This window comes from Carassius carassius, chromosome 42 (assembly GCF_963082965.1).
Source record: "Carassius carassius chromosome 42, fCarCar2.1, whole genome shotgun sequence".
Lineage (NCBI taxonomy): Eukaryota > Metazoa > Chordata > Actinopteri > Cypriniformes > Cyprinidae > Carassius > Carassius carassius.
In genome coordinates this window covers 6,790,254-6,806,869 of record NC_081796.1, presented here as the reverse complement: position 1 = coordinate 6,806,869, position 16,616 = coordinate 6,790,254, and the positions used below count along the sequence as shown (strand labels likewise).

At 37.7% G+C, this 16,616-nt stretch overlaps 1 protein-coding gene and 1 long non-coding RNA gene across 2 annotated transcripts in view; one reads left to right on the top strand and one right to left on the bottom strand.

Moving 5' to 3' along the window:
* The window catches only part of LOC132124503 (uncharacterized), a 416,676-nt gene extending 408,290 nt beyond the window's left edge, over positions 1 to 8,386 (bottom strand). Inside the window, exon 1 of the long non-coding RNA XR_009426770.1 lies at positions 8,141 to 8,386. This is a non-coding gene — a long non-coding RNA (uncharacterized LOC132124503). The remainder of the gene's footprint in view (positions 1 to 8,140) is intronic.
* Positions 8,387 to 8,593: 207 nt separating this feature from the next.
* On the top strand, positions 8,594 to 15,414 carry LOC132124496 (phosphoribosyltransferase domain-containing protein 1-like). Its single transcript, XM_059535555.1, has 9 exons — positions 8,594 to 8,692; positions 8,863 to 8,969; positions 9,384 to 9,567; positions 10,889 to 10,954; positions 11,801 to 11,818; positions 13,100 to 13,182; positions 13,355 to 13,401; positions 13,551 to 13,627; positions 15,198 to 15,414. Exons 1-9 carry the CDS (start codon positions 8,657 to 8,659, stop codon positions 15,243 to 15,245), a joined length of 666 nt encoding a protein of 221 aa, XP_059391538.1. The 5' UTR covers positions 8,594 to 8,656; the 3' UTR covers positions 15,246 to 15,414.
* Positions 15,415 to 16,616: the final 1,202 nt, after the last annotated feature.

Below are 16,616 nucleotides of genomic sequence, written 5' to 3'. Positions count from 1 at the left end.
GGCTCTGGCCTCAGTCAAGCGAGTGGGGGATTTACATGCGCTATCTGTAAGCGCTGACTGTATCGAGTTTGGGCCTAATGACTCCAGAGTCATTCTCAGACCAAGACACGGCTATGTCCCCAAGGTGCTCTCATCACCGTTCAGAGCACAGGTCATCTCGCTGTCAGCCCTTTCCTCGCAAAGCGATGAAAGCAACGCGAGCTTCATCTGCCCCGTCAGGGCTCTCAAAACCTATATTGCGCGCCTCATTCAGGAGGTCGGACCAGCTCTTCATATGCTTTGGTGGGCGCACCCGAGGTCTCGCCACCACGAAGCAGAGCCTATCGCGAGAGATAGTAGACACTATCTCGCTGGCTTACAAATCTAAAGTCCTTCACTGCCCGTTCGGCATCAGAGCCCATTCCACCCGAGGTATGGCCTCGTCATGGGCATGGTCCTGCGGGATACCACTGGATGATATCTGTGCGGCGGCAGGCTGGGCCTCTCCGTCCACATTTATTACATTCTATAATCTGCAAGTCCCTGCCCTGCAGGCCAGGGTACTTTCTATATAGACGTGCTAAGCCTTATCATGTCCCCCTTTTTTCGTTCCCTATATAAAGCTCACTAAGGTTGGCTGTTGGGACTGGGATTTCTCCTGCTATAAAGCCCCGGGCTCTCGCCTCGGGCTGTGACAGGTCGAAGTTCCCGAGCACGCACGGCGTTTTACATTGTGTTCCCATAACGTAAGCTAGCTTACGCAGTACGAGAGTACTCTCGAAAGGGAACGTACTCGGTTACTAACGTAACCTCGGTTCCCTGAGATGAGGGAATGAGTACTGCGTAACCTGCCGTGCTATGTGCTCGGACCGGGTGATCGCTTCAGTCGATTTAAAACCTGATCCCTATGGCGAAGCGGTGGCTTATATAGTTCCAGCCACGCCTATTTTGGCGCGCTCTGACGTCCAATTGGCGCGAAGCGCCCCCATTGGTTCGTTCCTCTCCGCCGCCTCACCATAGGTTGCTGCAGTTGCCACAGCACAGCCAATAAGCGCGCGAGCCGCTTCGCTTAGGTCTGCTGTGCTGCAGCACTGCGTTTTACATTATTTAAAAATTAAGGATAATTTTTGGCTTCATATTCTCGAGAAAAGGGGACCTTTTCCCGTAGCGTAAGCTAGCTTACGCAGTACTCGTTCCCTCATCTCAGAGAACCGAGGTTACGTTAGTAACCGAGTACGTTTCATCCATCGCACCCAAAGATAAACTGCAGTGCTTTACAACTATAGGACAGGAAGAGCTAAATAAACTTATCACTGTATCTAAACCAACAACATGTTTATTAGATCCTGTACCCACTAAATTACTAAAAGAGCTGTTACCTGTGGCCGAAGAACCGCTTCTCAATATCATTAACTCGTCGTTATCTTTAGGTCACGTCCCAAAACCATTCAAGCTGGCGGTTATCAAGCCTCTTATTAAGAAACCAAAACTAGATCCTAGTGTACTGGCAAATTATAGGCCTATTTCAAATCTTCCATTTATGTCTAAAATTTTAGAAAAAGTTGTGTCTGCTCAATTGAGCACCTTCCTGCATAAAAATGATCTGTATGAAGAATTTCAGTCGGGTTTTAGGCCCCACCATAGCACAGAAACTGCACTTGTTAAAATTACAAATGACCTGCTCCTTGCGTCAGATCAAGGCTGCATCTCATTTCTAGTCTTACTTGATCTTAGTGGTGCGTTCGACACCATAGATCATGACATACTCATAGATCGATTACAAAACTATACAGGTATTCAAGGGCAGGCTCTAAGATGGTTTAGATCCTACCTGCCCGATCGCTACCATTTTGTTTACTTAAATGGGGTGTCATCTCATTTATCATCAGTAAAATATGGAGTGCCACAAGGATCCGTCCTAGGTCCCCTTCTATTTTCAATATACATGTTGCCCCTTGGTAATATTATTAGAAAATACGGAATTAGCTTCCACTGTTATGCTGATGATACTCAGATATATATCTCAACGAGACCAGATGAAACTTCCCAATTATCTAAGCTAACAGAGTGTGTTAAAAATGTAAAAGATTGGATGACAAATAATTTTCTCCAATTAAATTCGGATTAGACAGAGATATTAATTATTGGACCAAAAAACACTACACAGAATCTTGTAGATTACAATCTGCAACTAGACGGATGTACTGTTACTTCCTCTACAGAAATCTGGGTGTTATAGAAAATCTGGGTGTTATATTAGACAGCAATTTGTCTTTTGAAAATCATATTTCCAATGTTACAAAAACTGCATTCTTCCATCTTAGAAACATTGCCAAGCTACGAAACATGTTATCTGTTTCTGATGCAGAAAAGCTAGTTCATGCTTTCATGACCTCTAGACTGGACTATTGTAATGCACTTCTAGGTGGTTGTCCTGCATCTTCAATAAACAAGCTACAGGTAGTCCAAAATGCAGCAGCTAGAGTCCTTACGAGGTCAAGAAAATATGATCATATTACCCCAATTTTACAGTCTCTGCACTGGCTACCTATTAAGTTCCGAATCAGTTACAAATTATCATTACTTACCTATAAGGCCCTAAATGGTCTAGCTCCTGCGTACCTAACCAGCCTTATACCACGCTACAACCCATCACGCACCCTAAGGTCACAAAACGCTGGACTTTTGGTAGTTCCTAGGATAGCAAAGTCCACTAAAGGAGGTAGAGCTTTTTCACATTTGGCTCCCAAACTCTGGAATAGCCTTCCTGATAATGTTCGGGGTTCAGACACACTCTCTCTGTTTAAATCTAGATTAAAAACACATCTCTTTCGCCAAGCATATGAAAAATGTATCTTTTAAATTGTGAGTGTAGTTGCATCTGATCAAATGTGCATTTTTATTCTTTAGCTTGTGTTAAACTAATTTTACTTTGTTGGAGCATCAGCTGTGCTAATGATGTCTCTATTTTGTTTCTATGTTTTGCCACGGGATTTACATCCCGTGGTAACTAGGATTTACACAAACTCCAGTCTGGATCCAGAACACCTGAGAAGAGATGATGCTGACCCTCAGAGGACCCCAGATGATCCTAACCTTGAATCAACAACAGAACTAAATAATTATTGCTACATGTGTGACTGCATCATATGATAACTATTAATTAATAATATTGATAGTTCATCGTCTAGCTGACTACGTCTTGTATTATTATTATTATTTTTTATTTTTTCTAAAATCCTGTCAAACGTGCACAAACTACTAGCTACTACTAAATATTGTAGAAACATAATTTTCTGTAAAGTTGCTTTGTAACGATTTGTATTGTAAAAAGTGCTATACAAATAAACTTGAATTGAATTGAATATGCTCTGCCCAAGCAGTTTTTAGAGCCTGTCTATATCTAGACATAATGTTCTTCCATGCAATTCTAAAAACTTCCAAGTTAGTTTTTCTCCATTTGCATTCAAGACTACGAGTTTCTTTCTTGCACAGTACGTTTTTCTCGAACCTTTTTCAATTTGATGGGGGCAACAGTTTCTAATGTATTAGAGAAAATAGTGACCATGTTGCCAGTAACTTTGTCTAGTTCATGTGTATTTTTGGGTACACATAGCAGTTGAGATAGATCAGGCAGGTTATTTGTGAATCTGTCTTTGGTGGCTGGAACAATAGTTCTGCCTAGACGGTAACGCTGAGACACATAGTTAATATCAGTGATACGCAGCATGCACGATACAAGGAAATGGTCAGAAACATCATCACTTTGAGGTACGATATCTATATCAGTAAAATCGATTCCATGCAATATAATTAAATCTAGTGTATGATTAAAATGATGAGTGGGCCCGGTGACATTTTACTTGACTCCAAAAGAGTTTATTCGATTTATTAGATAAGTCCTAATGCATCATTTGTATTAAAATCTCCCATGATTAGCGCTTTATCAACTGTAACCAGAAGGTCTGAGAGGAAATCTGCAAATTCTTTTAAGAATTCTGTATACGGCCCTGGTGGTCTATACACAGTAGCCAGAGCAAGAGATACATTCGCATAAGTATTTCAAATGAGTTAAGCGTATTGGCCCACGTGATGAGTAATAAACGACTCACGTGGGCCAATATGCTCACCTTCAAATAATAAAAATAAAATAAATACTTAGCATTGTGTGTGAAATATACAGGTGCTTGTCATATAATTAGAATATCATCAAGTTGATTTATTTCACTAATTCCATTCAAAAAGTGAAACTTGTATATTATATTCATTCATTACACACAGACTGATATATTTCAAATGTTTATTTTTATTTTTATTTTTTGATGATTATAATTGACAACTAAGGAAAATCCCAAATTCAGTATCTCAGAAAATTTGAATATTGTGAAAAGGTTCAATATTGAAGACACCTGGTGCCACACTCTCATCAGCTAATTAACTCAAAACACCTGCAAATGCATTTAAATGGTCTCTCAGTCTAGTTCTGTAGGCTACACAATCATGGGGAAGACGGCTGACTTCACAGTTTTCCAAAAGACGACCATTGACACCTTGCACAAGGAGGGCAAGACACAATGTCATTGCAAAAGAGGCTGGCTGTTCAAAGAGCTCTGTGTCCAAGCACATTAATAGAGAAGCGAAGGGAAGGAAAAGATGTGGTAGAAAAAAAGTGTACAAGCAATAGGGATAACCGCACCCTGGAGAGGATTGTGAAACAAAACGCATTCAAAAATGTGGGGGAGATTCACAAAGAGTGGACTGCAGCTGGAGTCAGTGCTTCAAGAACCACTACAGACAGACGTATGCAAGACATGGGTTTCAGCTGTTGCATTCCTTGTGTCAAGCCACTCTTGAACAACAGACAGCATCAGAAGTGTCTAAAGACAAAAAGGACTGGACTGCTGATGACTAGTCCAAAGATATTTTCTTTGAAGTAAATTTTGCATTTCCTTTGGAAATCAGGTTCCCAGAGTCTGGAGGAAGAGAGGCACACAATCCACGTTGCTTGAGGTCTAGTGTAAAGTTTCCACAGTCAGTGTTGGTTTGGGGTGCCATGTCATCTGCTGGTGTTGGTCCACTGTGTTTTCTGAGGTCCAAGGTCAACGCAGCCGTATACCAGGAAGTTTTAGAGCACTTCATGCTTCTTTCTGCTGACCAACTTTATGGAGATGCAGATTTCATTTCCCAACAGGACTTGGCACCTGCACACAGTGCCATAGCTACCAGTACCTGGTTTAAGGACCATGATATCCCTGTTCTTAATTGGCCAGCAAACTCGCCCAACCTTAACCCCATAAAAAATCTATGGTGTATTGTGAAGAGGAAGATGCGATATGCCAGACCCAACAATGCAGAAAAGCAGGCAAAAGGAGCCCCAACTAAGTATTGAGTGCTGAACATGCTCATACTTTTCATGTTCATACTTTTCATGTTCATACTTTTCAGTTGGCCAAGATTTCTAAAAATCCATTCTTTGTATTGGTCTTAAGTTATATTCTAATTTTCTGAGATACTGAACTTGGGCTTTTCCTTAGTTTTCAGTTATAATCATCAAAATTAAAAGAAATAAACATTTGTAATATATCAGTCTGTGTGTAATAAATGAATATAATATACAAGTTTCCCTTTTTGAATGGAATTAGTGAAATAAATCAACTTTTTGATGATATTCTAATATATAACCAGCACCTGTAGTGTTTAAAGTCTGTCATTTACACTTAAATGATATTATGAAACATTTAACTAGCACGGAAGAAAATAAAATGAGGAAAAGTGTTTAATGTAGCTTGGCAGTGGTTGTCATAGAGACGGTTGTTAGACAACACGATTCCATCGGCCATTGCAAACAGCGGGAACTTTTTTCTTGTTTTAATGTCATTTTCAGCCATCATGAGTGACACAATATATCCTCCAGAGAGCATCTATAATCTTATTCCCAGAGAGGAAGAGAAACCCATTAAAGCTTTTGATAGTAATTTGATATTTTAGAAAGAATTATATATATATATATATACGAAACCGCTGCCAGTGTATGCTTGTACCAAAAAGGGGAACAAACAACTGTTGGAGAACCCTAGTCTCATCCCCAAATACATAAAGAAGAGAGATGGGATGTTGAGCTTCATGTTTGTATTCCATGCATTCAAAGGCATACTGTTCACGGTACATACTAAATAGAGTAAAAACAGTAAGAAAAGCCTCAGGCCTGTTTTTATGCATGTTTTCAGGACTATGGCCAAACTCCAGAGTAACTGCTCCAGCATAGAGAGGAAGTGAAGAAAGCACAAGAGGAAAATGACAGCTATGTCAAGGAACAGATGAGAGAAGGGGCCATAAAACAGCTTTCCGGTGAAGAACGTCACAGTATCCTACAGGTAATCAACTACAAATAAACTCTGCATGAAACCATTTCTAATTGTTTATAGCCTGTGTTCTGATGGAAAGCACATTGTCCTCTTCTACAGTTTTCATTGCAGAACTTGCAGCATTAATCTCCTGATGAGAAATTGCTTAAAATTGTAGTTGTTCCTCACTTTAGATGAATAATGTTATATGTATAAATGTAAATTATTGAATTAACTTTTTTTTTTTTCATTAAGTTTTGAAGCGGAAAGACTGAAACAGTACTTTCTTTTAAAACACACTCCAATAATCGGTTTGATTTACAACTTTTTAAAAAAATTTTTTGAAATAAGTATTTTATGCTCATAAAGTCTGCATTTAATTGAACAACAATGCAAACAGTAATATTATGAAATATATCATTACAATTAAGAATTTATTCCTTGAGGATGAATATATGTGATTTATTCTTGCGATGGTAAGTCTTCAGAGTCACATGATATGAATATGATGATCTGATATTCAAAAACAGTTGCTGCTTAATATTTCAGTGGAAATTGTTATTTTTTTACCATAATAGAAAGTAGCATTTAATACTCTTAAAATGTATTATTTTGAACAATTTGAAAGCATACTTGCTTAATTAAAGTATCAGTTTCTTAAAAAAGAAAAAAAAATCAAATGGTTAATCTTTAAATGGTAGGGTTTAAGAATTCTACAATATATATATATATATATATATATATATATATATATATATATATATATATATATATATATATATATGTGTGTGTGTGTGTGTGTGTGTGTGTGTGTGTGTGTGTGTGTGTGTGTGTGTGTGTGTATGTGTATGTGTATATATATATATATATATATATATATATATATATATATATTGTAATACAAATGTCTGATGACTTGATGATTTTTGGGGAAGTTGTGGACTAGTGGTTAGAGAGTATGATTCCTAACCCTAGGGTTGTGGGTTCAAGTCTCGGGCTGGAGACTTGAATACCACAACTTAGGTTTCCTTGAGCAAGGCACTGAACCCCCAACTGCTCCCTGGGCACTTCAGCATAAATGGCTGCCCACTGCTCTGGGTGTGTGTTCATGGTATGTGTGTGTGCACTTTGGATGGGTTAAATGCAGACACGAATTCTGAGTATGGGTCACCATACTTGGCTGTATGTCAAGTCACTTTCTTTTTCTTTCTTTGGCAGGCTCTGAAGAAGAACTGAGACGATCTTCATCACCAATAAGAGGGCCTCTCTGTTGTCAAAGACACAGCTCCCAAAAAATATAGGAAGGAGCGTCTGGAGCAGGAAATGAAGCAGCTGGAGAAAGATATTGAGCTGATTGAGCTACACAAAACCATCTACATTGCTAATAACTGAACGCGATGTTAGTGGCCCTGAATTCAGCAGATATTCAAGAATTACGTCTGAAATGGGCAAAACTGCCACAGTGTCTTTGCTCGTCCTCTTTTATGGTACTGCAGAAAGAGTTTGAAAGGCTTCTGTAAAGCTATACAGCAATACATATGAGAGCAATAAAGATCATTTTAGATAAAACAAATGGTCTCTGAAGGATTTCATCCATTTAAAGTCAACATGACATCAAAATGAACCAAATTTATTGTCTTAATATGTTTCTGGTCTTGTCCGTGATTTATCTGTGAAAACTATTCCAAAAAATAATGTCTTAAACTTCCATCAAAACATTGATCAGTAAGGCTGCATTTAATATATATATATATATATATTGATTACTGCTTTGCACACTCTTGGCATTCTCTTGATGAGCTTCAAGAGGTAGTCACCTGAAATAGTCTTCCAACAGTATTGAAGGAGTTCCCCGAGAGATGCTTAGCACTTGTTGGCCCTTTTGCCTTCTGTCTGCGGTCCAGCTCACCCCTAAACCATCTGGATTGGGTTCAGGTCCGGTGACTGTGGAGGCCAGGTCATCTGGCGCAGCACCCCATCACTCTCCTTCTTGGTCAAATAGCCCTTGATGCCTTCAGTGTGACTCTACAATTTTCATAGTCATGAAAATAAAGAAAACTCTTTGAATGAGAAGGTGTGTCCAAACTTTTGGTCTGTACTGCATATATATATATATATATATATATATATATATATATATATATATATATATATATATATTCCATTTGTATAAAACATTGCCTATGTCTATCAGAAAGGAAAGTATTTTGATAATGAAAACATTGGAAACACCTCCCCGTCTGTTTCCTCGTGTGAAATGGGTGGGTGCACAGACGTCTGGTTCTCTCTCAGTATCACAGCTTAATTCACTCTTACACATACGAGCAACTGAGATGGCAGCTGACCAGAGAAAAGAACCAGGCGTTGTGGTAAATATGCCTAACATACTGGATTTTATTAATTACAATTGCAACAGAAAGCTTTTTAATTTTGCATCCTTACTTAGTTATTTTATTTTTGCATTGCTTTTTGCATTTCTACTTTTACTAAACTTTACTATGGACCATTTTATTTTCTGTTCTGTCTTTGGTTGGTTTAGATTAAAGACAGCTGGTCAGGTTACAGTTTGGAGCTGTTTAATTATCCTGAGCATTATCGGGGTGATCTGGAGTGTGTGTACATCCCTCATGGAGTCATTATGAACAGGTAAACACTGCTGGACACAGAGCACCTCCATAAACAATTGCTGTACAGCTTTTCTAAACTTAATAAACGTGTGAGATTCCATGGATCTTTCTGTCAGGAGAAAAAAAAACTGAGGAGCAAAATGTTTATGAGGAATAAGATATCAATGATAACTCATTGTAAAATTTCTGTTACTTAAATATGGCATTTTGTATTGAGCTGAATACATAAAAAAATGTAATATAGAGAGTTTATGTTCTCAACTATTCATTGTTTAGTCTTGTGCTTTTTAGCTCCACCATCACATTCCAAAGAATTTTGGGTTGCCTATTAACTTCATGTGACCCTTAAATCTAATTTATGACATCACATGACCTCCTCACGCACACACAGAGAGAGAGAGTTTGTGACATTGTGATCTAATGTGATTTGTAGGATTGAGTGTCTGGCCAGAGACATCCTTGAAGACATCGGACATCATGATCTGATGGTTCTGTGTGTTCTGAAGGGAGGATATAAGTTCTGTTCGGACCTGGTGGAGTCCATTAAAGCTCAGAGCCGCAGCGCCAACAGAAGACTGACCACCAGAGTAGAGTTCATCCGCTTCAAGAGCTATATGGTGAGGAAGCATAGCGATCATAAGCATAATAGCCAAAACTGTTTCTGTTTGATAGCAGAGTGCTCAAATCCACAACACATCTGTTAAAAGTGTTCAGAGTTTAGTTCACATAAAAACACACCCCTCAAATCCCCATTAGCTCTTTTTTAAACCCAGAAATGACCAAATAATAATAATAATAATAATACACTGCAAACTAATATTTTTTAAACACCAAGTGTCAGTGATCGTCTGCCATCAGCAGATGGCGCTCGAATTCTATGTGCATGTTATTCTGAAAAGTATGTGCATGTGCTAAGAATAACATATTTCCATGCTGTACTATTTCTGCTGTGCACAATAAATATATTGCCCAAATGAAAATGCTGGAATACGAGGATGATATATGATGAACTACATTAGCCAAAATATATAGTAGGCATTTGGTTATTGGATAGAATTCATTTATTCATTCATTCATTATTAGGAATTGATCAGTGCATCAACATCAGACAAGGTAACAGTGTCTTCTTGATTAATTGTTTGACTGCCAAGATCCATGCTGCCAATAATTTCCACATAATAAATTACAAAGTTTTACAAAGACACAAATGTGTATAATGACATTGGTACTACAATGTATACATTGTTTACTTCCTGTGTAAAAAAAAAAAAAAAAAAACATAAATTCTACAAATTTTGTCTTTAAAACCTTTGTTTTTTTATACACTAAAAAATGAATAAATAATAACTTTTTTTAGAAAAATAATAATAATAATAATAATAAATAAACCTTGGTTACTACACTTTTATTACAATAATATGTTGGTTAATTTTCATAAGAGTAGTACTACTGTAGAGAAATCCAAATGTACTACTGTATTAATCACATCTGTCTTTTAGTACATATCATTAAATATCTGTCTACAAATGGAATACACAGACAGAATCCTCTCTGAGAATACAGTAAAGGTCCAATTGTTCTGTCGTGGTTGGGTGGTTCTTCATAGCCGGCTGTTTTACTCATGTGCTCCTGAGGAGCCTCCAGTCCATCAGCCAGGGGCTCCACTTCCTGTCTGAAAACAACCAACCCGGAACATTAATCTCAAGCACAGAAGAGCCACTTCACCCCTTCAAAGAAGATCTACTTGACCCTGAGCAGAGGACGCAACCCAATTGTCTCATCAGACAAAAGCAGCTTCTGTGGGGCGTATGGCAGTTGCTTGTGTTCGTGGAGCTCTTGTCTATAGAGACTGTATGTGCCGATCATATGTGTTGACAGGGCCACAGCAGGGGGCTTTTAACGTCTGTCTCTGTGTTTTCCCCACTGTGTGTTCTACAGAATGACCAGTCCACTGAAGATATGCACATAATTGGACCAGATGACCTCTCTGTGCTGAAAGGCAAGGTATTGTACCATTATTATTGGTCATAAGAATGCATTAAAATAAAACAGCTGTATAATAATTATAAGGCACTATTGCTCATACACAGTTTAGGGTTAGTGATTTGAACAAACCCAGATTGCTAAAACATGAATGATACCTCAAATCATATCGTGGCTAGTTGAACAGAGTTGGAGTTTCTTTATATGTTTGCATGACAATTATTGTACTAAAGACAGAAAAGTTCTTTGCATTTTTGAAAAGTTTAATGTACATTCCTATCGACTAAACACATATGTATGTGCATGACGTCACAGTTTTCTCACATTCTCTTTTTTGTAGTTTATACAGTGTCAAAAAAAACAAACGTTTCAGTGCATTAGTGAACTGTCTGAATGAATCAAACAGAATCGCAGACCATGTTTTGCAAACTTATTTGACTGAATAAATCAATAGTGGTTCATTCAGTGCTTCTGCTTTCAAACAGAAAGCTGCCTGGTTTTTAGAAAGGTGCTTCATTCCTAGTGAAAACTAAATATACTAAAATTAATTTGAAATACATTTATTTCATGCTAAGTAAACTACAAATACACTTACATATTTATGTATTTAATATAAATACCCTGCAATTGTGCTTTTAGTATACTAAACTGGTAAACTTAAAATCTGCTAAATTGGAAAAAACTACTTTTTGCACTTTAATTGTGCTGATGTAGTTCTGAAGCCCAGCTAAACATGTGCTGAAGTATATTTGATTGTGCTTAAATCATTGTATGTACCTTTTTATTTTGTGAGGGGGGGGGGGGGGGTTAAAATGTTTTGCAGTCTCTAAATTCTGACACTTTTTCTATGTGTTTCATGCCACACAGAATGTCTTGATTGTGGAGGTAAGATTGTGTGTGTGTGTGTGTGTGTGTGTGTGTATGCAGATGCATAAATTTAATGTTATCACAGAACAGAAGAATTGCTAATGATATTCTGAAAGCCTGATCATGAAAAAATATATAATAATAAAAAACAATAAGCCAGCTGAAATAAAAGTAGAAGAGAGAAGCAAACAGAGTTATTTTATGAACCATGGCACATGTGCAGGGTAGTCTGTTTTCATTCTGGATAACAATAGAGTAGAAAGGTATTTCCTTTTAGATCAGATTTCACAACAGATATTTTCCAGTCTGAAATCACACGTGTAGATCACTCCATCACATGTACTGTTGCATTAAGTACGAACAGTGCTGTTGATCTTTTTTCCCCATAACCCCAGTCAGTTTTGTTAACTTTTATACAGTATACTCTCATTAAAAGTTGTGTTTCATTGTTCTTCTATACTGTATGGTTCATTTGTAAGTTAAACACTAATTTTCTCTCGCTCTGAAAAATGAGCTCTGTTATAAAAGGCATCCTAATATAGCTGCTGAGATGCTGAGCTGTGTAGAGCTGTCAGAATGCATTGCAGTGAGCTCAGTGAAGACTGAAAGGTGGAGGACAAAGTGGAGATGGATGCTTTCAATGTGTGTGTGCATGTATTTATTTATTAATTAATAAATTTTGCTGTTTTTAAGTCTAAATGAGTGACTTGAGGCCAAGTATGGTGATCCATACTCAGAATCAGTGCTCTGCATTTATTCCATCCAAAGTGAAAACACACACAAACACAGCATGAATACACACCCGGAGCAGTGGGAAGCTCTGTTGGGGGTTCAGTGCCTTTGCTCAAGAGCTCCTCAGTCGTGGTATTGAAGGTGGAAGAGAGCACTGTACATTCACTCCCCCCTCCTACAATCCCTGCCGGAACAAGACTCGAACCCACCTTTGGGTTACGAGTCCAACTCTCTAACCATTAGGACATAAAGACTTCTTTCAAAGACTACTCTCAGCAACCCCAAATTCTGAAAATATAGTTTATGCTAACTTGAGTATTGCATGGTAAGCTTCGTAACATCAAACTCTTTTGAAATCAGTTCAATTCATGTGAAGAAAGATATTGTTATGGTTCACAAAATTGCTCTCTATGTATAGTACAAGTAATCATTTATAAGCAAACCCACCTGCAGAACTCCACTGGAAGACAAAATTTAAATAGCCAGCTTATTAGAACAGAGATTTTTTCTCATGTAGCACCACATATCCATCCCAGTTTAATCTTATATGTATTAATTTCCTCACAGGCAATAGTGGACACAGGAAAGACCATGAGAGCCCTTCTACAGCATGTGGAGACTTTCCAGCCCAAAATGGTTAAAGTTGCAGGGTGAGCTCAGAGGAATTACTTTAAACCAATGTAAGAGGATGCGCAGCCTGAGAACGAATCTACAAATCTAGAGGGGCAGATCTTGACATTTTCATTATTTTGAATGAGATCTAATGGAGGTTAGGAGTGTTTTGTCAGTGATGCCAATGTGTTCCTGTGTCTCCTCACTCAGGCTGCTGGTGAAGAGGATTCCTTACGGGGCGGCGGAGCTCCCAGACTGTGAGTGTTCAAGGGTGCTCTAACAATACTTCTGGCCGGCAGAAATGAGCCGTGATATTGTGTTGAATCACAATATCGCACAGGGAATAGAGTGATTATTTGAACATGACTGTGATTAGTGTGATCTGGTTATTTATGTTTTTTTGCAGATGTTGGATTTGTCATTCCTAATCGTTTTGTGGTGGGTTACGCTCTAGACTACAACGAGTACTTCAGAGACCTCAATGTAAGATCACGGCTCTATTTTAAATAAATAAAACAGCAACAAAGACAATAACTGACAAACTGAAGAGAACCACATGGCTAGATATATACAGAGGTAAATGAGGAACTCAACCAGTCACAGGTGAATACAATCAGAAACCATGTAAACATAATTAGTAACTATGGAAACAAACTCAAACACAGGGAGAAAACACAGGCAGAGAGAATAGAAACCATGGAACAGAAATATCTTTCAAAGTAGTCTTAAGACCCAGTTTCACAAAGGATGATTGCTTTAATGACAATGAAAACTATAAGGTTTTAATTTTTGTTCTAATTCTATGAGAATAGGGAAGTCCAAATCACAGCTATAACAACAACACAGAAATGATGCATTTAAAATTTATGCATTTAGCAGACACTTTTATCCAAAGTAACTTACAATGCATTCATGCTAAAAGAATTTACCTATCGTGTTCCCTGGGAATTGAACCCACAACCATTTGTGCTGCTAACGCAATGCTCTACCACTGAGCCACAGGTGCATTAATGATGTAATTTGAATCATTTAATAATAATGTTCAGCTTAAAACAGCCAATCAGAATCCACCTGACTTTAAAGAGCTTGAGAATTTAAAATGACAGTTTACACTTATAATAAACATAATGGTGTGTTGGTGTGGATGCCAATATAATTATCATTGTATTTATTATAGTTACCGTTCTTGGTGTGAACAAGCCTCTAAACAGTTATAACATGGCATTTATTTCTGGAGCCACAGAAAAAACACATTCTAATGACAAATCACAACATGAATTTTATTTATTCATTTATTCATTTATTTATTTATTTATTTATTTTAATTCTTGTGATTTGGTGGCTAATTTGTCTGAATTTGTCAAATTTAATTCATATTTTTTTCTACAATCAGCTTACGGCCCTTCATGCTCACTCCTCGTAAAATAGGTTCAGATGATGTAGATATGCCATTTATCAGTTGAGCCAAACCTTTACCCCTTGGAGTAGCCCATCTTAACAACATTGACTGAATTTTGGGCAGGACTACATTCAAATGCATCCAAATACAGCACAACCAGCAACCTGAAACTATAGCCAGTAACTGTAAAAAAAAAAAAAAAAAAAAGGAATATATATATATATATATATATATATATATATATATATATATATATATACAGTATATATATATATATATATATATATATATATATATATATATATATACAGTATATATATATATATATATATATATATATATATATATATATATATATATATATATATATATATATTCTCACAGTTAGGCCTATCTTAACCTGCAGCTTGAACGTCATCACTGAGCATTGAGTGGAACTTGGTGAACATCCAGATGAAATCTGGCATACAGCACAGCATTCATCTTTCCTAGAAACTCGAATCAGCCTCACACATCATGAGTAAAAGTCCCTCCTCCAGCTGTAAATATGATGGAAAACATCTTTCTGTCACACAGAAGCAAACATACTTCTACAGCTTTATTTTCTCCTTTATTTATCGCTTGGCTCACGTAAACAATTCTTCCCCTTCACAGCACATCTGCGTCATCAGTGAGACGGGGAAGCAGAAATATAAAGTGTGACAAAACTCCTTTCACGAGGAATGGACATTTATATTACCATAACAGATGAAAACCTTGTTGTGACAAAAGATTACTGTAACACATGCTGAATTATGTTTGAAATATAATATAATATGTTTTTCATGTAAGTCACATCGCAATACTAACATGATATGATGTGGAAAACAGACTTACTGTGTGTCATTTTATATGCTGTGTAAGTTTAAGAGCCCAGCTGTTCATTTTTGTCCTCTTAGAAGACATTTGTTTAAGAGAGCATCCATGCCACTGAGGACATCTCACGCTTGTGGGTTTGGTGATAACAACTATTTTTTCTTCTTGTGGTTTGAAAAAAAAAATGTCTGAGATTTCGGTAGCTTCTTTAAATACAATTTCAGTGATTTCTTCACTGTTTTTTGCAATGTACATCAGGGATTAGCATCATATTTCATATGTTGAGGAGACATTGCAGATCAATAGTATAAGTTTTACATCCACCCATTCTTTAAACTGTTTGTCCTTTAAAGGGGTGCATGGATACTGGAGTCTATCCCAGAGGTTTGGCATTAAAAACATGTTAATATAAAAAAAAAAACAGACAGTGTATACACTGATAATATTAAAACCACTGACATGTGAAGTGAATAAAATTGATTATCTCATTACAGGCACACCTGTCACGAGGTGGGATGCATTAGGCAGCAATTTGTTAGAAGCTGAAAAAAATCTTCAAAACATATTGTGGGTTTTTCCCGATATGCAGTGGTTACTAGTATCTATTAAAAGTGGTGCATGGAAGGAGAACCGGTGTGAGGGTCATGGGTGCTTAAGGCTCATTGATGCACATGGGGAGCAAAGGCAAGCCAGTCCGGTCCATTCACAGAGAAGAGCTACTGTACTTCAAATTGTTGAAAAACTTAGTGCTGGCCATAATAAAAAATCTCAGAACACACAGTGCATTGCAGTTTACTGCGTATGGGGCTGTATAGCCACAGACCGGTCAGAGGGCCCATGATGACTCCTGTTCACCACAGGAAGTACCTACAATGAGCAAGTGACAAAACTGGTGGGAAAAGGTTCCATGGTCTGATGGATCACTCTTACTTTTCGATCTGGTGGATGGTCGGGTGCATTGCGTTGTTTATCTGGGGAAGAGATGGCAGCAGGAAGCACGATGGGACTATGGGAAGGAGGCAGGCAGACTGAGTCAAGTACACCCCTTCATGGCAATGGTCTTCTCTGATAGCAGTGGCCTCTTTCAGCAGGATGGTGTACGCAGCCACACTGCAAATATTGTTCGGAAAGGGTTTCAGGAACATGACGAAGAGTTAAAGGTGTTGCCTTGGCTACCATATTCCCCAGATCTCAATCTGATGGAGTATCTCTGGGATG

What these genes read in the sequence shown, in the direction of transcription:
- LOC132124496 (XM_059535555.1), top strand. Translation starts at nt 8,657, where the DNA reads ATGGCAGCTGACCAGAGAAAAGAACCAGGCGTTGTG. An exon ending in CATGGAGTCATTATGAACAG is followed by an intron (nt 8,970 to 9,383) that starts GTAAACACTGCT and finishes TGTGATTTGTAG; the next exon opens with GATTGAGTGTCTGGCCAGAG. An exon ending in GGCGGCGGAGCTCCCAGACT is followed by an intron (nt 13,402 to 13,550) that starts GTGAGTGTTCAA and finishes GTTTTTTTGCAG; the next exon opens with ATGTTGGATTTGTCATTCCT.